Genomic DNA, 23,246 nt, shown 5'->3' on the forward strand with positions numbered 1-23,246 from the left:
TGTTTGGGGCACAGTTGTATGCCTTGTCAAAACAAAAGCCACATCACTTTTTTGTTGACATCTTTTTACAGATTTTGAAGGTAATCAATCGCTATCATTATAAATAACATCCCAAATGAATTTTGATGATTGTATCTGTAAATTCAAAATAATTCCAAAAAATAATGGAACTTACTCAAAGAATAGAAACTTACTTTACTCAATTTACCAATATAGACAATGTATTTTATTTGTTATCTGTATTAGCAATGTATTTGCATTTTTTACCCATAATAACCATGTAACTTACTTTTGTAACCAATAATATCAATACGTAATTGCTAATTAAAAATTATTTATATAATTTGTATAGAGTAATAACATACTTATAGTTTCTTACTATTAATAGCAATATATTTACATTTCTTTAAAGATAAATAACAATATATAACAAATAAAGTATGGGTAAAAATAAACGACAATTTGCCCTAAAATAGGGCATAACACACGTAAGTATATTTATTCACACAATAAATAAACCGAATTAAAATAATGCAAAACTAATTTTAATATCTTTAAAATTCCGTTATTAAAAGTATACTATGAATTTAAGAACCGGTAAGCACACTAAACAGAAAAACAACGATAAAATAAATTTAAAAAAAAAATACATGAAAATTATGAGGCGATTGACTCAAGTTTCTTCCAAGTCAACTCACGTTGCTTGACTTTTTCGTTGACCATGGCTTCTTTATCCATGTAGCGAGTCTGACATTCTTCAAAGAGGTCGGGGTCCATTTCAATGAACATTCTTCTGACATTTGTGGTCAACTCATTGATTGACTGATTCCAATGACCTTGTATGTTCTTCTCTAATGATTCAAATATTATGGGCAAAATCATGTGTCGATTTTGTGCGATCAATGTCACTACGCGTTCGTTGTTCCATAAAAAAAGTGCGCGTTCCGCTACCTACAAAATAAGTCGGAATGGAATCAGAACTCATCACACGTCGGAATTGAAAGATCGGAATGGAATCGGCCATTCCATTCCTTTCCATTTTGTTAATTGTCATTCCTTACTCCTAAGCACGAGGGTGGTTTTTATTTTTTAACATTCCAATATGGAATGAAATGAAATACATTTTTATTCATGATTTTTTTTTAAACTTTAACTATCAATGATAATGTTATTTTCTAAAATTAACTAGAAAGTATATTCCATATTATAATCTTATTTGGGTGTTAATGAGCTTTTATTATGTGTGAACTTTCAATTTTGTAGATATAAAATTAATTAATTATCACATCAAGTTATGTTTAGAGTCAAGTTAAAAGTATCGGTTTTATGCAGAAAAATCTCATTATTTTGGAAAATTTTTGATGAAGTCCTAATTTTTTATTATTTTTTTTAACAGAGAAGTTGGAATAAACACCATAAGAAAGATACATAAAAATAAAATTTTCATTATGTTTATTCCAACTTTAAAAATTTAACATCGACACTATTAAACCTAAAGAATACACCATCTTAATTTATCTTGTGAGATTAACATCACTAGTTGAGTTAAATTAAACTATTGCTTTAATCAAGAAACAGAGGCATTAACTGAATTTTGAAACTGAAATAAAAAAATAAAAAAAAGAAGAATAGAAATTCAGAAATGACAAACCTGAAAATGAGTGCTATTAATGCATCTTCCAATTCTTGTAAACAAAGGAAGCATAACACGTTGAAATTCAACAGGTTGAGTAGCATCCAAAACTTCTTCCAATTCTCCAAGAAACAAAATTTCTTTTCCACAATTAGTAACAGGCCAATACTTCAATAACCCTTTAATAACAATATCAGCCAACTTATAATCCTTTTCAACAAACTGTGTTACACAGTATGACAACTGTTGATGATATAAATTAACAGATTTCGGCTTATGAAGTGGAATAAGAGCCCTTGAAAGAAACAACTTATGTTCTTCCTTCATAGGAACAGCAAAACCATTTATTATACTTCCAAGAATCTCCAACAATTCACTAATTCCAGGATGCCTTTCTGTTTCAAATATAAACCTATAAAAGATATTATTTATTGCTTTCCTTATAAAAGGTCGATGCACCATGAATTTACCATATACCCTATGAAGTATAGTTTTCAAATACTCACGTTCTCTTGGATCTTCTGTATCAAATAAATCAAGTAAGTTTAATACGAATGAATGATTCAGATATCTTTTTGCTACTTTAGTATCTGTATCAGATGACACAACGTATCTTAGAAGCAATTCATAGACAACTTGTAGGTGTGGCCATGAGGGATCTAAGAACATGTCATCTTCTTCAGGGTCAAGATTTTCAGTTCCTGTGTTTTCATGTGCTTGAGGGGGTAAACAGCGAAAGATGTTTAAAGATATCATCTTGATCATCTCACCTTGCATGATTTCATTCATCTTACTTGAACCTGATTGTACTAACTCCACAAGCTCTAAAAGGTTCTGCTTTTTGATCTCCTTCTCCATAGTGTTCTTCAATGTGTCTGTGAAATCGAAAATGTATGAACAGATCTGAAGCTTTTTGAGAAACAAAACATGCCGATCTGCTACAGGGACATCTTTCAACATAGGTAAGATTTCAACGACGCCAGGTTGTGGTGGAGATGTGGAAATGGTGGTTAGCGGTGGCCTGACGATAGGCTGTTGGTCGATGACAATAGCTGAACGAGAAGCGTGGTTTACAGTTACATCAGATGAAGGGTTAGGCCCTGGAGGTGGTTCAATGGCTTCTTGTTTCGAACCTTTCTTCTTCCCCTTAATAATCTTAAACATAGTGATGATATATCCAAAACCTAATCCCTAAAATCGGTATTTCCGTAGCTTTTTTCCTCTGTGTTACTCTACTTCTACGGTTCTACATATACAGATACAGATATATCCATAGAGAGCATTCCATCAGCAACTTAAACCCTAATACATTTTCGAGCAAACAAAAGAGGAGAAGTGTAAGTTGTTGAATAATCTGTGTTGTTTCATAGAAAGAACATAACATGAAATTACAAACATTGATAGATCGTACCTTGTTGATTGAGATCCAGAGAGCGAGAGATCGGGAAACTGAAAGCGTCTGCAGACTGTAAAATTAGGTCTTCACACCACCAAGCCACCATCATTGAGCTCGGATTAATCTCACTTCACTTTTTTAGTAGCAAATCATCTGAACTTTGGTACAAATTTTGGGTCGTTTGAAGTCTTTTAGAGCAGAAAGTTGGAAGAAAATCCGTCCGCTTTATAAGGAATCAAGAATTGACAAGGAAGCAAAAGTATGATCTCATGATTGGTATTGTTTCCTACGATCTTCCTTCTTGTCTGAAATCTGGGATGAACACGGGCTTATTAAACCTAATCTAGATAAAAACCCAGAAATATCATGATTTATATGGGATTTTAGAATCTTGTTTCACCAATAAAAGGTCAAAATTAGTATTTGCCATTTCAATTTGGTATATAAATAAAGAGTAATTTACTAATATTTTTTCTGTTTTTTGGAAAATCTTTTTATTGTTAAAGATTTTTTTTTTTAAATCAATCATAGATTTGTTATTCATGTATATGAACAAATTCAAGATATTTTGATAGCTTTTAATTATTTATAAATTTCTTAATTTTGATTTATTAAGAATGTTTTATTCTTTATGTTGTTTATTGTCTTGTTAACTTTGTTTGCTTTTAGATAATGAGAAAACTACAAAAATGGTCCATCAAGTGTGAACCGGTTTTTTTACAGAGGTTCAAAAAGTTTTAAATTACACAAATGTCTCGTATTTAAGAGTTTAATTGTAGATTTAATCTCTAAGTATAATATATGTTAAAAATGTTATTTGTTTTCTTTAGCATATTTTCTTCTTTTCTAGTTGACGGACAAGTCAGATATTTGCATTTCAACTATTAATTGTCGTCTTTTCCAATCCAACCGTTATTTCAAACCCACAACCAAGAAGATGGTGATCTACTGTGGAAATTTTGTTATGGTATGCACCTCATGGACATCGTTCGACCATGGGAGACGATTCTATTCTTGCCCTATACCAGTACAGTCATCAGTATCATCATCAGGTACGTTCATCAGTATCTTCATCTTCCAAGATTTCTTCTTCAGCTAGATAACCTTTGACCCCATGTGCATTTTCAAAGATGCAACAAGCCTTTTGTATTTAGCCTCATATGAATCTTCCTTCTTGTAAGTTCTTCTAGCTTTATAATCTTTAAGAAAGTGCCATGTTTCTCTACACTTGAAGCTTTTTTCAGTTGAAGATGATTGTTTTCTTATTAGCTCGAGGAGTTGCATCGGCTTCAACCTTCTTTGTGCAAGTTTCAAACCTTTTTTTGTCCAAACCTTAATTTCGTGGAATTCTTGAAGCTAGTGTAATGCTTTATAATTAGGGCAACATGGGAAGCTAACTCAGAGAATTTTGAAATCCTTCATCGTCTATTTCAAAATTGGGCTTCTTCTTTACTTAACGGTTCATAAATGGTTTCTTGTTCCTTGACAACAAAGCAACAAAATAAGATTTTTGACCCTCCTTAGTGTCTATAATGTTTTCTCACCTTTAAGATTTTGATTGCTCATAATTCCTTGGATTTCCGAACATACTCTGGAGATCAATGAGTAACATCAACATGGTGTTCCCATCTTTAACCAAGTGAATCAAAAAACTTTTAATACTAGCATATAGTTACTTTTTTTGATATTGAATTTTCTCATATCAATCACCAAGCAATTAAATAGGTTGAATGTGTGAGTTAAAGATTCATTCTTATAAAATGAAAAAAATATTCATACCTCCGATTAAGGCTATTTTATTGATTAGCCTTAACCTCTTCAAATCCATCATAAGCCACCTTCTATGTATTGATCATCTCTTTGGTTGAGTTGCAATTTTCAACCATATGATACACATCATATAACAAAGCATTAAAGATTGTTGCTATTGTATTTACATAAAGATTCACCTTTCTCTTGTCATCTTAAGTCCATGAGTTCATATGAGATCTGATAGTTATAGATGGAACTCATTCTTCTGTAATCATGCTTATCAGAAGAATATATGACCCTTCAATGATGATTTCAAATATATTATAGTCCATAGTTTCAAGAACCATGTGTTTTTATCTTAACCACATGGTGAAGTTCTTATCGTTGAATTATAGACACATGTTGATGGAGTTTTATTAAAAGTTGTTGGATTTTGATGAAGAAGCATTTGATGATTGCAAAAGTAGATGAATTTAAGATAAATCGCTCTAATACTAGTTTTTGTTCCTTAACTATGCAACCAATCAACTATAATATATAAAGAACATGAAGGACTACAAAAAAAATGATTCTTTTATCAATGAAACAACTTCATACACATGAGAATTAATCATAAACCAATTTTGATTAAAACACTCTCAAGAATAGGGTTCATTTAGAACTCTTTTCTTAAAATGACTACAAAAGTCTTGATAATAAAAAAAATTAGGATTACATAAATACTAGGTATGGTCGTCGTCCATGCAATCCATAAGGACCAAGGAGTTGTTTTCTGTAAACATGGAAACTCTATGTTCACTTGAAATAGATATGGTCCTTATTAAAAATCTTAAAGTAGTAACAAAAACTCTATACCAACATTTTCACTAAATTGTAACCGGCTGATAACACTTTGACTCATCAAATCATTGGGCTTGACCCTAACAAAGTAGTTTTGTTTCTTTATAATCAGAAAAATAATATGTGTAATTATCCTTACGGGCTTGTCGGGGATCAATTTCCTCTTCACCAGAATCAGATTCATCATCATCAATTTCTGAAAATAACTAGAAATCCACCGGTTGTCCGTGTCCGTGTGGAAGTAAGTTTGCATCATCAACCAACATCATCAATTTTGCCAGATCGATTGCTGATTCATCACCGTCAGATGTTACAACATCAGCAACATCCTTACCATTATACATAAGATCACCCTCGATTACAACCCGCCGTAACAAAGAACTTAATCAGTGTCATAGGTAATAAATGACATATTTGATTACTTCGGCACACACACACACATACAAAAAAAAATTGTGACAATGATTTTTTTCTCCTTCGAATCGATTAACACTATTTTCCTGAACATGCTTAACATCAAACAATTTTAATGTGTTAGGAGGCATACTAGTTACAATACTAAAAAAATATCTAACATCAATATCGTCAATAAGATAAACAACTATATTTGATCTAGGACATTAAAAAGACAAATGAAAATGATTACTACGTAACCTAGACTTTGAAGCATTCAACTTAACCAACCCAAAAAAGTTGATGTCATTGCTAAAATCTACATCGTAACATGTGTAATTCTTAGCAATATAAAAGAATATATTTCTATTTACTCTTATTGCCCTTCACTACAAACAAATACTCTAAAAAACCGAATACAAGTAACTTCGAAACATCACTTTGGAGTACCTGTACATTTGTAAATTCTGACTCTACTTTGGAATGTACGATGTCAGATTATGTTTGTATGTTTGTAGCGAAGGGCAATGAGAGTGAATAGACATATTTTGCATTATATTGCTCAAAATTACACATGTTACGATGTACTTAAAAAACCGATTACACCGGTTACTTGTAGATTGTACATTCTGGACTGGACTTTACTCTGAAATGTACGATGTCAGATTCTAGAATACCTTTATGTCACATCTCACCCACCACCACCACCTCCGGAACGGACATCACTAGTCCACAATGCGACATTCGGAGAAAATTGTTATTTTCCAAATTCCAAAATAAAAAGGTTATTTTTGTTAATCAGCTCGTTTATAAGGATTTGTTTTGTTAATATCTCTTGATTCAAATAGTTGTAATATCTATAAATACATGGTTTTACAACTTTCTTGGTGGAGTGGAAAGTCGTAAAGCACAACGTAACCCTCAAAAACCGTATGGCGAAAAGAAAGAGGCACCATAAACAAGTAAGGCATTAGGTAATGTGTGAATTTTGTACATTTATAATAACAAATCAACATCAACATCATATACATTACAATAATATACAACCATGGGGCCAATCACGAGCCACACAAACAATTTAAGTGTCAACAACCCTTAAGCTGGCCCCACCACCACACCAGACCGGTCATAATTTAAATGACTATACATGATTTGGTGAAACAAGTTATATAATTAGAGACAATATCTTTGTTGTATGCACTATTCAGGCAAAAGCGGCAGCCTAGCAACACTTGTACCTGCAACACCACCCGTAGGTGCAATGAAGCCTGCACTAGTTTTGGAGTTTTTCCCTGATTTCTTGTTTAACTTTTGTGGTAGAATCTGCAGCCTTGGATTGAGGTCAGTGCCCGAGTTTTCTACAGCCAGTTGATAACTTTTTACAAGCTCAAGTTGTTGAGCTATTATCTCTGAGCATCGAGGTAGAAGCTCTACAGGTTCTCCACTTGGAATCACAATATACTCTATAGCAAGTCGAACTTCCTATAATCAATACAATCAATATATATTATCAGTAGTTCAGTACTAACATAACAAAGGATAAAATTGCCTTAAAAATTTGCACAACAATGGAACAAAAATACCTCTAAGGCATCAATCTCCTCTAATGATGGTTTTCTTCTTGGAACATCGTCTTCAATTTCAATATCCACCGAGTTTTTTTTCAGTTGTTTCAGTTTTGCACCGAATAAGTCCCTCCCGAGAATCATTCTAATTGCTTTCACCATTTGAGCCATGGTAGTTGACTGTGATTCAACAAAACTTTACTAAATAACACAATTAAATAATCCACATATTCTATTTGTACTCAAACCAAAAACATAACTAAATAAATACCTTGATAACAAACACTGGTAACTGGTGAAATTTTGCTACACTGCGTATCCATGGATTCTCCTTCATTTCATAACTTGATGCTAAAATAGCATCCGCATTACTAATATCATCTGTTACATCAATCTCTTCTGTAAGCCCCATTACCATTGCTACTTGTTGTAAGTCAGCTTCCAATATCTAGGGCACATTCAAAAATAAAACCTTTTAAGCGAAAATAATCCAAAAATTAAACGCAAGATTTTCCCTTTTTATATCAAAAATAGGTTACCTTATACGTATAAACATAAACAGGGGTCTTTGTCTTTGTCCTGCTTTGTGGTTTACTGTTAAGTTTTCTGATATTGGAAGAACGATCTTGTTCTTCCCCATCAGACTCGACGTCATTCTTAATGTCTTGAAAAACACGCTCGGTGTTATCTGATTTGTTCAATTTTGGCGTTGAAATACGCGAATTTTCCTGTTTACGTATCTTTTTATCTTCATAGCGTCTCGATTTTTCAAAATCAGGTGAAAGATGTTCATCTTCCGCATCTGATACATCTTCCTTGTATGATATCTCAACCATTGTTGCTTCTTTAGGGGGATCGGAGACATCTTTAGATCTTTCAGATTCATCCGCCATACGACGAATTTCATACAAAGGAGGTCTACCTGTTTTGTTTTCAATAACGACATCGTATGATCAAATCTCAAAGTTCTATTTGGGCTCCTTGTGGGCCCAATAATCCTTTTGTAGACAAAAGTACGATGATTATTAAGATTGAAGAGGTATAAAGCACCTGCAAGTATGGCATCCACAGTGGCATCCAATCGATGATGAACACAACACTCTGTTCTAGAGATCATTTCAACAGCACATGAAAATGTAGGAGGCCCTTTCCTCTCAAGTATAGTCTTTTGCACTTTCCGTTTCCTTGCTTCATCATCACCAAGAGTCACACTCTACGAGGCCAAATTTGTAAATTTAAGATATTCTTTTTGATTTAAGTCAATCAGAAACACTCAATATATGAATGAAGTAAAATAAAAAGAAAAGTTGAAATGAATCACAAACCTCAATGTCACCAACAAGGATTTGAAGAGAAGGGTTTTTGATTATGCTTTCTATTGTTACTCCATGTGCAGTTGCAACAAGCTGAACTCCTCTTTGAGCAATTGTACTTGCTGCCATAGCCTCAAGCTCTGTCCCAATCTCATCAATTATAATAGTCTGAGGCATGTGATTTTCAACTGCTTCAATCATCACCTGTTAAAACATTCAACAATATTGTTGCATCAAATTACCTACATATTAATTAAAAGTAAATCAAAAGATGAAGTTTAACAAAAAAGAAAAAAAAAAAAAAACACACACACACATTGTGTTGCATATTAACATTTGGAACTTGCATCCTTCTTGCACGCCCTATACCCGAATGTGGAACATCACCATCTCCTCCAATCTCATTTGAAGTATCTATTATCACCACACGTTTTTTTCGCTCATCTGCCAACATTCTAGCAATTTCTCTACATACATAAATTCAAAGAAGATAAGATTTAATTAAATAACAGCAGTCAAAAGTTAGCAACCCCTGGGCTGGCCCACACTGTCCTGCCCAAAGCATAAATCAGGTATACAGTGGTCCACTAGGTGACTGACATATAATACAGATCCACATTGAAACTGAAACTCTCACACTGCAGCTGCTGAGACTCAGAACAGGGTATACCTTATTAGGGTTGTTTTGCCAACCCCGGGCGGTCCTATAACCAAAATGGAACCGCTTCCTTCAATCAAATCACGAATAATTTCTGCACTACCGGAAACAGCTCGACCCACACGACACGTGAGACCGATTATTTGCCTTTTGCGGTTTCGAATTGCACTTATTCGGTGTAAAGAATGATCAATGCCTGATCGGTTGTCATCCGAAAATTCACCAATCTATTATAAGGAAAGAAACAAGATATATAAAATATATATTAACAACCTTAATTTAATAATACAATAGGATCTTAGTCGGTTATCTTTCTATATAGGACAAAAAAAAAAAGTTAACTTCTTTATTTTAAACTTCAAATCAAATTATCTTAATTGTGTGCATAACTAAATAAGAGTTCTTTTTGTAATTTAGTTAATTAACCTTTGAAATTGCATGGCGTAGATCTTCAAGATTGACAGGCTCATCGGAGATAATCCAATCTCCTGATGGGAATCTAGCAAGGGGCTGTCTACCCAAATCCATCACAACCTCGATCATATTCCCAATCTCTGAATGTTCAAACAGCTTATTCCTCATCCTTAAGGGCACCAATTCAAGAAAGAGATCGAGCTCCGATCCGACTTGGGATTGAGATGTCGAAGTCGGATTCGAGGAAGGGGATAAAAACCCATTTCCAAGAGATGACCGATCTCTCGGTCTGCGTACTTCCGGCGATCGAATGGGTGGCACCGATGATGACCTCGTGGAGGAGATCCTACCAGTACCACCACGTGTTCGACGAAATGCCGCTGAGAAGGAACTTGGGATTTTGGAGGTTTGAAGGTAAGCAAAAGTTGATGCTGGAATTTGGTTAATTGATTGCCATGACGTGTTCAGATCAACAAGCACAAAATGGGAATTCAAAGCGCTCATCGTTTTCTTTATTTCTCTCTTTCTTTTTCTACAAACAATCAAGTTTGCGTGTATATATGTACATAGAGAGATAGGTATGTGATATTTGAATGGTATTGAAGGAGAGAGTTGAATCGAAAGAGGATCAGAAATGAAAACGAGAAGATTCGAAGGTATCTTCCTCTTCCATTGAAGACTACGAAACAGAGAGCAAGCAATATACGACAGTTGAAGCCATCCACGTGTTTAGGGAAGAATTGCTCACCACACATCTCTTTGTTTTCTTGCTTCCACTCTTCTCTCACTTACTTTTCCTCGTTGAAGATTGCACCTAACGCCCCCTCATATTTTGGAATAGAGTTTAAATCTCAAATTCAGTGAAAAGAAGGTATGTGACTTTATTTTGTAAAAGAGTAAATTACACTTTTGGTTCTTGGTTTACATTCATTTGCAGTTTTAGTCCGTTTTTGAATTTTTTTCGCATAGCTCGTATTTCTAGTTTTCAAAAAGCCGCATGTATGGTCCCTAAACTAACTCCCCCAATTAGGGTTGTAAACGAACTTAACGTTCATCGAACAGTTCATGAACCGTTCGGCGGGAAGTTCGTTTATGTTCGTTTATTTAATAAATGAACGAACACGAACATAAATTATCGTTCGTTTAGTTAAACGAACGAACATGAACAATGATCTCGTTCGTTCAATTATGTTCGTGAACGCTCGTTTATGTTGTTCATTTAAGTTCGTTTATGTTTGTTCATATAAGTTCATTTTATATTCATATATAATTAATCGTGTTTGATTACATTACTATATTATATGTTCATATATGTTCAATCATGTTTTTTTTATCTTTGTTCGTTTACGTTCGTTTGTTTATGTTCGTTTAACTTGTTCACGAATATGAACAATGTAATTTGTTAAACGAACAAACATGAACAAGAAAATTCGTTCGTTTATCCGTTCGTGTTCGTTCATTTGTTCGGCTAACTTAAATGAACAAACATGAACAAGCCCATGTTCGTGTTCGTTCGGTTCGTTTACAGCCCTACCCCCAATTATCATTTGTTAAGTACGTAGGAAATTACAAAAATGCCCCTATTTTTGTATTTTTTTTTTTAATTTTATCATTTTTAGAATGGATAATGACTTAAAAGGGTAATATACTTTTTAATTTGTACACATTTGTTCATTAAGTTTTTTTCGTCCACATTTACCTCCTTCAACTTGTTAAACTGTGCACATTTAGCCCTAATGACCGACTACTCCAGGTAAGCAGGAAAAATTGACTTAACAGGATAATATATTTCTTATTTTGTACATATTTTGTCCTTAATATTTTTGTGCACGTTTAGTCCGTAATAATTTTTTTTTTTGTAAAATAAGTATTTGTTGTTTTTGTACGGACTGATTTCTTTAGGTTTTTCTCACGGCATCCTACTACGTGAAACAATAATTAATAAGGTGTTCGGTGTTGTTGATGTTTATGGCCACCGCAGCCTCGACTGGTTGGTTGCTTAGGTCTTATGGTTTAGCTTAGGTATTGTGTTCTGAACGTCGTTACTTCTACATATGATCTCGGATTTTAACGATGTTTATATTCACGTGTTCGTATTTGAGTCTACTACAACTTTCTCTGCAACAATCATTTAAGATGTTCTCATAAATGTTAGTTACTAATGCTTTAAATCACTAAACTAACCGGAACTGGATTGGGTCTTGTAATAAATTGACATTTTTTTTATTAAACCTTACAAATGATTACAAAGGATATCGTCAAGAAAAGTTTGTAGCTTTTTTCTCTCTTTTTTGTTTAGTTTTACTCGGTGTTGTAAAAATCTCAACTTATGGGTCACATTTGAGTGTTTGACAGAGTCTCGAATCAAAAGTCTGTAAATTGTTAAGAAACCTTACATTTTGTTAACCATGAAGACGTTGAAATTATCGAGTACTAAACGATTCCCTTTGATCAAACAAACCCATCATTTTTAGGCTAAAACTAGATCTATGATCTTATAGTATTAAGTTCATCATTTTTAGGCTAAAACTAGATCATTTTTAGGCTAAAACTAGATCTATGATTTTATTTCATTATTACAAGCCAAATTATAATTTGTACATTACTTTCAAATTTTTGTTATTATTTCGCGAACTGTTACCGCTTTTTGTATACTTGAATAACCTTGGTATACATTATCCCAATTTATGAACACTTTTATAAAGTACGTATATGAGAATTTATTATACCCCTCAAGCTCTATTTATTTTCGGTCATTAATTTAACTTTTCACTTAAAAAAAGGACGTATAGTACCAATAAATTTTTATTTTTTTCAATATTAAACAGTTTATAAAATAGATTTCTTAGTTACATAAGACAATCAAAATAGCTATTCATCAGTGCTCAATACTAACCAAATTAATTAACTTAAACACTTAATTTAAGTTAACAATAACAATATAAGCAATAAACTTTTTATTCGAAATAGTAATGTGCTTACATACTTAGATTCCAATTTCAATATTGGCATAATACTTAAAATATCACATATTTGCTATTATTGATAAAGAAATACAACTACACTGCTATTTTGAGTAATAAATTATAAGTATATTTCCTAGTTTGATTAAAAAAAGTGAAGTATGTTGCTATTTCCTACAACTTGCCCTAAAAAGGTATAACACAAACAAAATTGTTCAACCATACATTGGGCATGGAGTGCAAATTTAATGACCAAAATAACCCCCATATGACCAACTTATGGATGAAGGAAACAGGTTCCAAGTGAAGAGTCTTGTTAAATTATTCCTAAATTTAAAATTTAGAAATCTATTATAGTAGGAAAATAGGTCAAGATTTCACGTAATCTTCCCAACCCAGTTTTTCTAGCTTCTGGGTTTTTTCCAATACAGCATCTCTTGCATCTTGTTGGAATTGTGCCATTCTGTAAAATGACAATTATGCCCACGTCAAGATTTTACTTTGTGTTTAGATTTTATCAGAGAGAGAGAGAGAGAGAGAGAGAACCTTGCTTGGAGGGCAGTATCGGAAAGTCCCAAGATTCGGAGAGCTAACAAGGCTGCGTTAGTAGCATTGTTGATTGCAACTGTTGCAACAGGAACTCCTCTTGGCATCTGCAAGACATAGCATTTATTTCAGTAAAATTTAACATCTTACTTTTATTTCTTTCTATTAAGGTTTTGTAGAATACTATAAAGAAATAGATGAAAGTAGATTGGTGTATATAATATAATATAATATACCTGAACAATTGAGAGAAGGGAGTCAAGGCCATCTAATGCAGAAGCACGCACAGGTAAGGGTGTCAATGCAGCTACCATACCTAATCACAAATTTTGGGAAAAAAATGAAAAATATAAAAAATTGAAATTGTTGTATTTGGAAGAAATAAAAGTGTAAAGTAGAGAATTAAAACCTGGCAAATGGGCTGCACCCCCTGCACCAGCAATAATAACTTGGATGCCTCGTTCTCCAGCAGATGAAGCATATGAAAACATCAATTCAGCTGTTCTGTGTGCTGATACTATTCTAACCTGAATGCAAAAAAAAAAAAAAAAAAAAAAAAAAAAAAAAAAAAATTCTTATTAATTACCCAAGTATTGCTTTGTATTTGTAATAAATAAATAACAAATAATAAAAGGCAAAAGATGAAGAAATAACAATAACCTCAGCAGACACATCAAAATCGTTCAAAACTTTGGCAGCTTCTTTCATCACCGGAAGATCTGAATCAGAACCCATTATGATTCCGACACGTGGAGCCACTGCATCAAACATTATGAGGAGAGAGGGTATTTACGTCTTTTTACATACACAAAATTCCACCTTTTTCGCTACACTTTTTGTCCCATTCGTAATTACAAAAACATACCTGGAGTGTCATCTGCATTGTCTTCATTTACAAATGATTTCAACCGTTTTTCCACAATTCCCATTGATGGGCCCACAACCGTGATGTGTCCCATCTTCCTTTGCTTTCGCATTTCTATAATAATCACAAAGAGTAAATTACATACCTGAAACTATTTGCAATTTTGGTCCTTGTTTCAGGATTTTGTAACATTTTTAGTCCTTATTCTAAGAAAATGACGATTTCTGGGTCCAAAATTAGTCATTTTGCTTTGAACAAGGACCAATAAATTACAAGAATCTCAAATGAGAACCACAATTTACTCAGAGACCAAAAATCTTAATTATTCTATCATTAATAATATACAAAGTAAATTACATTTCTAGTCCCCAAGTATAGCAGATTTTTGCAGTTTTGGTCCCAAAATTCGAGGTTCTTGTAACACTTTTGGTCCCTGATTATAGCTGATATTTGCAATTTTGATCCCAGCAATATAGTCATTTTACTTGGAACAGAGACCCAAAACCTCAAATCACGAAAAAAAAAAATTTGAAAAATTCAGCTACACTCAGGGACTAAAAATGTAATATTTAGTAAGTGCCTGATTATAATTTATATTAAATAAAATAAATACCTACCTGGTTTATCATACCAATGAACAGATGCCCCTGGAGTACACAATGCCCTTCTAATAACCTCATGTGCCAAAATAAAACCTCCTTCTCCCTATACAATATTAAATACACTTTTCTAAATTTAATATTCATCTATTGAAAAATTTAATAAAACTTATACTTCATCTTCACCTAAAATGTTATACATGATGCCAGCTGGCACCTTCATTGATGGATCACCAAGAGGAAGACCAACAACTGCCCTCAAATGTTGCTCATATTGTGAAGTGTAACAAGATTCAATTGTATGGTGTCCACTATTATGAGGTCTAGAAGCAACTTCATTTAATAAAATCTGTATTCATTCAAACATTATACATTATAATTTAACATTTTCAGTAATTTTACCTATAAATAAAAATGAAAAGAAAGAATTAAGAATTAATAACCTGGTCATCTTCTGTTAGAAACAACTCAACTGCATACACACCAGCACCTTCCAATGAAGCAACAGCTTTTGAAGCAATATCAGTTGCAACTTTCATAATCTACCATGACACATTAGCAGGAGACTTAACAATGTGACATATGTTAGTATTCCACACCTATGTAAAAAAAAAAGTTAAGTTAGGTTTGGAAATGTTGACCAAAATAGGATCCAAAATGTTGATTTTTATTGACATTTGGGAAGCTGCTTGACAAAGCATGCGTCCTAATTGTCCTCCACCTAAAACACCCACAACTGTTTCAGAAACTCCATGAGCTGATGCATTCTCCTTCCTACATTTTTGAAACTTAAACAGGGTTACAAAATAGAAACCCTAGATTCATGAAACTATATATAGAAAAAATGTTGTATAAGTGTAATATAACCTTTGTGAAAAATCAGTTTCCATGGATGCACGACAAGTTATGGTGTGATTAACTTGTTGGTTGATTATTGAACATGAAGAAGAAGAAGAGCATGAAGAAAAAGAGGTGTTGTTGAAGTTCCTCTTTTGTAATTTATAATGTAAGGCTGAAGTAACACCAACTTGATGGGTGGGAGTGTTGTGAAGGAAACTGCTTGGGCTCAGCATTCTTGTCACAACACATTGGAGAAAGTAAATTTTCTTATGTATGTTAGATATTTAAAGATATTTCAGAGTAAATAGTACTTACAAATACATAAATATGGAAGAATCCAATAACTTGTGAAAAGAATGTAGTTAAAAGATCCTCAAATACCTGCAACAATGTGAGCACAAACATGATACTAAGTTATAATCCCATTCCATCTTGTGTTCAATTATGACTCTCGTGGATTAGCCTAATTCCTAAGCTAAACAGTTAAGTTAAGAGTCTAGCAGAAGGTTTATGACAATTGGAAACGATGAATGACTATTCATATTCAATTACAGGAAGGAATTTAACCAAGAAATTCAAGACAATGCGTCGTAATCAATTTCACACGTTTCTTAAAATTGGGCCTAATCTTCTGGAAAACGAAGATAGAATGAAGAAAATGGTCAATTCCGCATAAACAAAAAACATGCAAAATCAAACTTCCGGAACCCATTTGTAAATCGATTATAGTAAATACGATGTTCTAGTAGAGATGTGAAGCATAAATCAATCAAATTTGGGGGAAAAGAAGTTCATTTACTAGTGAAGAATACTTGCCGGTGGTCAGCGGAGTAAATACGCAGCAGTTATGTACGCCGTCGTGAAGAAACCTAGCGACAGAGAGACGGCTAGTGTTTCTGTGAAGAGGGAAAATGAATATATTTTTTAACCTATTTGTTCAGATCAGAACCCTGTATTTTGAACTAATAACGGACTGGCCCTAAATGTTCTGAAAAACTACAACTTTGGTCCAGTCATAATCTCTAACAGATCAAAATTGAGAAATTCTATATATACCCCCAAATTTGTTTGTGTGCCCCTCGTGATTGAAAGATTTATGTGAGTGAGTGATACGAATAGTAACGCCCATATTTAGTATTAACAACTTTATAGGATTCAAAATCTGTTCTATCAATGATCAAGTCTATTCTAACACTATTTGCAAAATTGCATCAATGTAATTTGATTTATCGACTAATTCTTACTAAAACACAAAGTAAAAGCAACCAACCACATTAAGATGATTTATAAGCCAAAATATGTACACATTAAGCTGCACATTGTACAGGATGATATATGGTGTATATACGATCGGGGTCATGACTCATACCCCCTTACATACTATATTCTACACTTGATTGCATTGCTAACTTGTACTATACAACTTATCTATTATACTAATACCCTTGGATTCATGACAAATTTCTAATGTACAACGATTCTATTTCCACTATCATTCCCATCCCATCAAGTTTTTGACAACACACTCTTTGATCGTGCTCCTTGGCACCAAAGCCACGTCACCTTCATCTAGAAGTACCCTATAGACTTCCCATTCTCGATCATGAATTCTGTGCCTTGCAATCTCAACCTATGAAGAAATAAAATCAATTGTTAACACAAGTAGCACCAAGAGAGAGTCATCTGTTGACTAAGAAAGCTTTTATGGCTATTTTTGAGGATGACGGGGGCATTTTCGTCTTTTGTACCTACCGAGAAGATTCGTATACTGAGACTTGTTATTGCAAGTGTGATGTCATAAAACACAAGTGGCCGCCCTTTTCCAGCAAACTCGACCGGGTTAGCCACCAACAACTCGGTATCCGGACCACGACTCATCACTTCCACTCGAAGAGGTCGAACAAGTTCCATTCTAAGACGCGAGCAAATCACCTTTTGCTTCTCGGGGTCCATTATCTTCTTTCCATCTACTTGCATTATAAACAAGTCCACTTCATAATCTTTCGCTTTCGCCGTAAATCGCCCATATGAAACCTATCACATTATAAAAAATCATCAATTCATTTCATAAAATATTTCTCCAAAACATGTTATTCTTCCAACAACCCCTCAGCTGGCACACACCACCCTGCGAGTAGACCTGACAATTTGATACACGACACGATTGACACGAACACGACACGAGTTTTCTGTGTATGAGTTTTAGAAATTCGTGTTTCATGTTTACTGGTGTCGACATGAATTTTAAAATTCGTGTTTCGTGTCTTACACGTGTCAAACACGATTTTACCTGTTTAAACACGTACAAACACAAATTTAATTCGTGTCGACACACGACACGTATAAACACGTGACACATATAAACCAAGGTTGTAAAAATCGCTCGGCGGTAGCTTGGCGGTCGACTGGCGATAAGCGATTAATCAGACTCAGCGGGGATTAATCGGGGACCCTAAATTATTAATAAAATTATTTAAAAAATTAATATTTCCTTAAAAAATTAAGTATTTGGAAATTTTAAATTTTAAAATTTTGAAATTTTAAAAATTTTAGTATAATATTTTAAAATTTGAAAGCTTAAAAATTTAAAATTTTAAAATTTTGGTGTAATATTTGAAAATTATTTTTTTTTGAATTTTTTAAATATTTCCCGCCTATGACCGCCGAGGACCGCCAAGGACCGCCAAGCCCGAGTTTGACCGATTTTGACCAATTTCCGCCAAGCACCCTAATCGTAATCGGTTCGAGGCCGCCAAGCGATTAATCGGCCGCCAAGGCCGATTTCTGCAACACTGATATAAACACGTATAGACACAAATTAAATTTGTGTTTATTCGTGTTTTCATGTAACACGGTTAAAAACATGTCATTTCGTATCATGTCACGTGTCACACAAATTAATTACGTGTCATGTTCGTGTTTCATACCCAAGACAAGTTTTACAATTCATGTCGTGTTCGTTTTTGCCAAATTCATGTCGTGTAAATTCGTGTCTGACACGTATACACAACACGCAGACACAGATTGCCAGGTCTACCTGTGAGGGCATCATGTGAGATGTAAATCAGGTACACAACAGCCAGTCTAGCATAAATTAGTACCTGAATGTTGTAGTCTTTTAAGGTCCGCATGATGTCATAGATCAAGCCTTTATGATCTTGGCAAAGTATTTGCATGAGAGTGTGCGAAGGACTAAGCTCGTTGTCGAATTTTACGGATACACGTTTAGAGATGAGTGCATTGTCCATGTCATCTGTGATTGCAGGTGGAAGAAATGCTGATCCTTGAGGGTTAGCTGTGACTTCATGACCAGCCAATTCGATCTCAAAACTAATTATGTTATCTCCTAACATCGCGTTCAATTGACTCTTTGTTTCCTCTTGTCGCTTTTTTGTATGAAGAAGTTCTCTGCTCATTCAGTGAGGATAAGAAGGTCGTTAAGTAAAAGATATACCAAATACGTAACATTTTTATTGTTATAATAATAGTATGTTGTTCTTCTTAATAATCAATGTAAAAAACTCGTGTCCATATACTTTGACTTTTGAGGTCAAAATGACCGATGTGTACCTTGTATCTGTGACAAACAGAAGGTCCATCACTGTCCCATCTGGCGCTGTAAATACTTTTACTCTCTTAACTGAAAGCTCTAGCTTGCAAAGGACCTTTGTTACATCTATAAAAGAAATTAAGAAAAAAAATCCAATGAGATTAAAATATATAATATCGACTTGCCTAGTTGCCTTTGTACTGATTTAAATATATGTAGGAACTAGGAAGGCTTAAATATTAAAGGAATCTAAAGACAATTTGTGTACAACTTTACAAATGATCAAATACAAATGAACAAAAAAAATGCTATCCGATCTTTCGAAGAAAAGGTAATTTAGGAACATCAATACAGTCATTGGCACTTGCTAAGGCAGATTAGAGAAATTTATTGTAAGAGACTTCTTATTCATTTTTTTTAAAGAATGGCGAAATAGAGAAAAAAAATGGTACTTCCATTGTTTAATCGATTTAATCATTTAACTATTTCCGTTGGTGATTAATATTTTTTTTACAGTTTAAGAATACCATTTTCTAGGTTACCTACTTTGGATAGTTGGTGGACATAGAAATCAGCTGCTAATGCTATAAAATGGTTGTTGTCGGGTCAATAGTTTCAAGTCCCTTTCAACACATATAATATATTGAAACAATTCTGTCATGCTATTGATAATATACTCAAGATAATGCCGACTCCCACATAAACAATTAATCTTCTTAGTCAGAGTAAGCTATATTTCTCCAGCTTTTTAAGGAACCTAGTTGCATTAAAAAATTGCACACGATGTTGACTATATCTTTGTAAGTTCAAATGAATGTGAAAACATCCTGAAAAGTGGGAAAGGAATCTTGTATCACTCTCTAAAGAATATTTAGATGACGTTGTTGGGTTTATTTTTCAAAGTGCAATACTATATTAGGAAGAAATGAGAGTAAGACGCTAGCATAAACAAAATCAATGAAAGTACATTGCTATTTCTTGCATTTAACCCTTTAAGAATACAAACCACTGTATAAACTCTAAGTAGCATACCGAAGAAAACCAAATGACATTGTCATACTTTCTAAAAACACGGTGTACATGGCTGCAGTATGCCACTATAATCACTCACTGGAATACTGCAGCCTGTCACACTTTCTTATCGTGTTTTAAAAGAATAAGGTGTGCATGGCTGCATTATGCCAAAATAACATTTGGAATGGCATATTACAACCAGCACGTATTCTTTTAAGGTTTTTAAAGAATACGGTCTAAATGGATGCAATATGTCATTGTAAAAAAACTTTGAATGACATATTGCATCCTGCAGACACTTTGAGTGGCATACTGTAGCTTACACTTCTTTCTCATGATTTTAAAGATTACAGTGTACAAAGCTACGGTATGCCACTCTAAACACTATAAGTGACATTATGTAGCCTGCACACTTTTTTGTCATGTTTTTTTAAAAACAGTTGAAATGTAAGCTAGACTTAAGGCTAGTTTGGCAATTTCAAAAGGTAGTTTTTGTGTAAGTAATTACGACCGTTAATTCATGTATTTTGGTTGGTTATTCCTAACCGTCATTCTTGAAGAATGTGTCGGTTATATATATATATATGTGTAACTTTGTAAAATTGTGGAGTAAATAAAATTATTCTTTGCATTCTACATATTTTGCGATGTTAAAATTAATATAATGTAAGAAGGTGGGGTACCATGTAAGAGGCCTTTCCGATCAAAGGTACACCAGAACTTTAAAAGGAAAACTTTTGGTGGCTTCGGCTGCTGAAACTCCGGCCGGAAGTAGTAGATCTCCGCCATTGGCAGGGTGCACGGTGGACATACTTCACGTAGTCTCTCTCTTAATAAATACCACCTGGTTGTCGGCTTACCCACCACCCAGAAAACCAAATAACACCATTTCCCATCTGTTGATGCATCTGTCAAAAAAAAAAAAAATCGAAGATTTTATTTATATTTTAAAATAATTATCAAAATATAGATTTGGGATCGAACGTGGGAGACCGACAAAAGCTCTAATTAATAAATAATAAAGTTAATAACGGGATTTTTTTCATTTTAATTGACAACCAAGATCACAGAAATATGAATATATGCCTAAAAATAAAGTAAAGTTAATAAAGAAACAAAGTTTTGCAATGAATCAAAGGTAGTTTCAAATATTACACAAAAAAGTAAACATATATTCGAAATGCGATATAAAGGGTAAAAGATATACCTCCTTTAGCAATACTGAGGCCAAAGAGGAGAATAATTCGACACAAATCACAGCCAAGACCTGTTTTGTCTGGACAATTTACAGTGATTAGAGTCTTGTCTCCTGCTTTTTCTGCTTCTTTAATCAACACTGCATCATCATTTAGAATGCCCATTTACTCTCTCTCTTTCTAGTTTCCTTAGATGAAGCAGATATTATTTCTTGATCACACAAAGAGATAAGATTGTGAAGAAAAAAGGGTTCTTCTGTGTCTCGCTATCAAGAAATCTTGAAGATTCCGCCAAAAATGGAGGAGGAGACAAACACATGGAGGCAGGAGCTTACAAGTGTTGGGTATTTTGACTTCTACTTTACCTCTTGGATATTTTAATTTCTTTCCTTTCATTTCTTTTGATAATGATATTCGATATTTTAATCCTAGTGTCTTAAATTTGTGATTATGCATATTTAAATAAGTTATTTATAACAAAAATCAAACCTTAAACAATTACCATTTATTTTCCAATAACAAAAACCGATATTTTTATCTATTAATTATCAAGTCATTTGAGGGACCCGCGGATGGAAAAAGGAACGGCTGTTGGTTGCCTTTCCAAGATTTGGAAATCCTGAGTCTTTCTCCGATAGACAAATCTAGTGAATTATTGGGTCAATAAATAGAATAAAATAACAATTTAATTTAGTTGACAATTCAAATTAAACATGCTAAATAGTTATATTTTTTAGGGGAAAAAACATATTTCGATAGATAATTAATATGAATATATTCATTATATTTAGATATTTGGATATCCTCTCAAACCCTCCAAAGGTCGATTAGCGGCAACTCAAACCATCTTTAGCTCTATAGAGTATTAAACTAAAGCTAAGTAGCATTTTCAACCTTTTACGTTCACACGTATATCATCAATGTATACTACCAAGTATAATAAATACGTGTTACTAACCCAACCATAAGGTGATACAGACCCGGAGCCCACTACAACCAGCCCACAAGAATGTAGCCCAAACAATCGGCCCACTAGGAATAGGAAGCTACCACCAGCCTATTATCAAGATTGAAGTCAAAGCATGTTTTCCATTTTGCATAGTAAACTTGTTCTCGCCTTCTAAGACAAGAGTCAATAAGAAAAGCTAGTGCTTCTCTAAATTGTAATCTCTTTGGTGGAATTAAACTTACAAAAAATTGTATCAATTTACGTGTCTTCTTGATAAAAAGGTTAACATTTTTAATATTCAAACGTAAACATTAATTTATAGATTATTGGGTGAGTTATATATATATATATATATATATATATATATATATATATATATATATATATATATATTTGTGCGGGTGTGATGTGAATTGTTTATGAAGGGGGTGGAGTTTATGCGCGGACTTTGGGTTGTATCCATGGATCTTTTTACACGATATACTTAAGTGTGTTGTTGAAGGTGTTTTATCATTCAATAGATATTTTCCTTGTAGAACTGTTCTTTCATTCTCTCTCAACTGTAGATTAGGGTTTTCAATCTAGGGTTTGTTCATATTCCGTGTTCTTTGTATAGATTCTGATAGATTTGTAATATGAGAGTGAGCGATTGTGTAGTGAGGTTTCAGTTGTAATCTGTTGATGTAAAACCATATGTTTCATAATGAATGAAATGATGATGTTGGGAAGTTCTTGAGTTGTTTACGTTTCTAAGATGGTA

At 33.5% G+C, this 23,246-nt stretch overlaps 3 protein-coding genes and 1 pseudogene across 4 annotated transcripts; all 4 read right to left on the reverse strand.

The window, feature by feature from the left end:
- Window positions 1-523: 523 nt before the first annotated feature.
- Window positions 524-3,425, reverse strand: LOC145135750 (serine/threonine protein phosphatase 2A 57 kDa regulatory subunit B' beta isoform-like). Its single transcript, XM_079069977.1, has 3 exons — window positions 3,045-3,425; window positions 1,652-2,935; window positions 524-951 (listed from the first exon to the last, which is right to left on the reverse strand). Exons 2-3 carry the CDS (start codon window positions 2,795-2,797, stop codon window positions 658-660), a joined length of 1,440 nt encoding a protein of 479 aa, XP_078926103.1. The 5' UTR covers window positions 2,798-2,935; window positions 3,045-3,425; the 3' UTR covers window positions 524-657.
- A 3,559-nt stretch (window positions 3,426-6,984) lies between these two features.
- SPD1 (P-loop containing nucleoside triphosphate hydrolases superfamily protein) lies at window positions 6,985-10,637 on the reverse strand. The gene is made up of 9 exons (XM_079069976.1): window positions 9,977-10,637; window positions 9,563-9,777; window positions 9,209-9,359; window positions 8,905-9,096; window positions 8,630-8,792; window positions 8,119-8,501; window positions 7,851-8,027; window positions 7,598-7,759; window positions 6,985-7,496 (listed from the first exon to the last, which is right to left on the reverse strand). The coding sequence occupies exons 1-9, from the start codon at window positions 10,466-10,468 to the stop codon at window positions 7,215-7,217; spliced, it is 2,217 nt and encodes a 738-aa protein (XP_078926102.1). The 5' UTR covers window positions 10,469-10,637; the 3' UTR covers window positions 6,985-7,214.
- A 2,341-nt stretch (window positions 10,638-12,978) lies between these two features.
- LOC145135751 (phosphoribosylaminoimidazole carboxylase, chloroplastic-like) lies at window positions 12,979-16,664 on the reverse strand (annotated as a pseudogene). The gene is made up of 12 exons (XR_013720020.1): window positions 16,577-16,664; window positions 16,093-16,158; window positions 15,805-16,011; window positions 15,672-15,711; window positions 15,381-15,536; window positions 14,956-15,286; window positions 14,339-14,452; window positions 14,134-14,231; window positions 13,883-14,000; window positions 13,710-13,789; window positions 13,474-13,580; window positions 12,979-13,390 (listed from the first exon to the last, which is right to left on the reverse strand). The product of XR_013720020.1 is annotated as a phosphoribosylaminoimidazole carboxylase, chloroplastic-like (transcript).
- Window positions 16,665-17,033: 369 nt separating this feature from the next.
- LOC145137593 (ACT domain-containing protein ACR10-like) lies at window positions 17,034-21,846 on the reverse strand. Its single transcript, XM_079071722.1, has 6 exons — window positions 21,549-21,846; window positions 21,025-21,249; window positions 19,348-19,453; window positions 18,879-19,185; window positions 17,530-17,811; window positions 17,034-17,407 (listed from the first exon to the last, which is right to left on the reverse strand). The coding sequence occupies exons 1-6, from the start codon at window positions 21,700-21,702 to the stop codon at window positions 17,270-17,272; spliced, it is 1,212 nt and encodes a 403-aa protein (XP_078927848.1). The 5' UTR covers window positions 21,703-21,846; the 3' UTR covers window positions 17,034-17,269.
- Window positions 21,847-23,246: the final 1,400 nt, after the last annotated feature.

The sequence above is a fragment of the Lactuca virosa genome, chromosome 9 (genome assembly GCF_052849685.1).
Source record: "Lactuca virosa cultivar CGN04683 chromosome 9, Lactuca_virosa_CGN04683_v6, whole genome shotgun sequence".
In the NCBI taxonomy this organism is placed as follows: domain Eukaryota; kingdom Viridiplantae; phylum Streptophyta; class Magnoliopsida; order Asterales; family Asteraceae; genus Lactuca; species Lactuca virosa.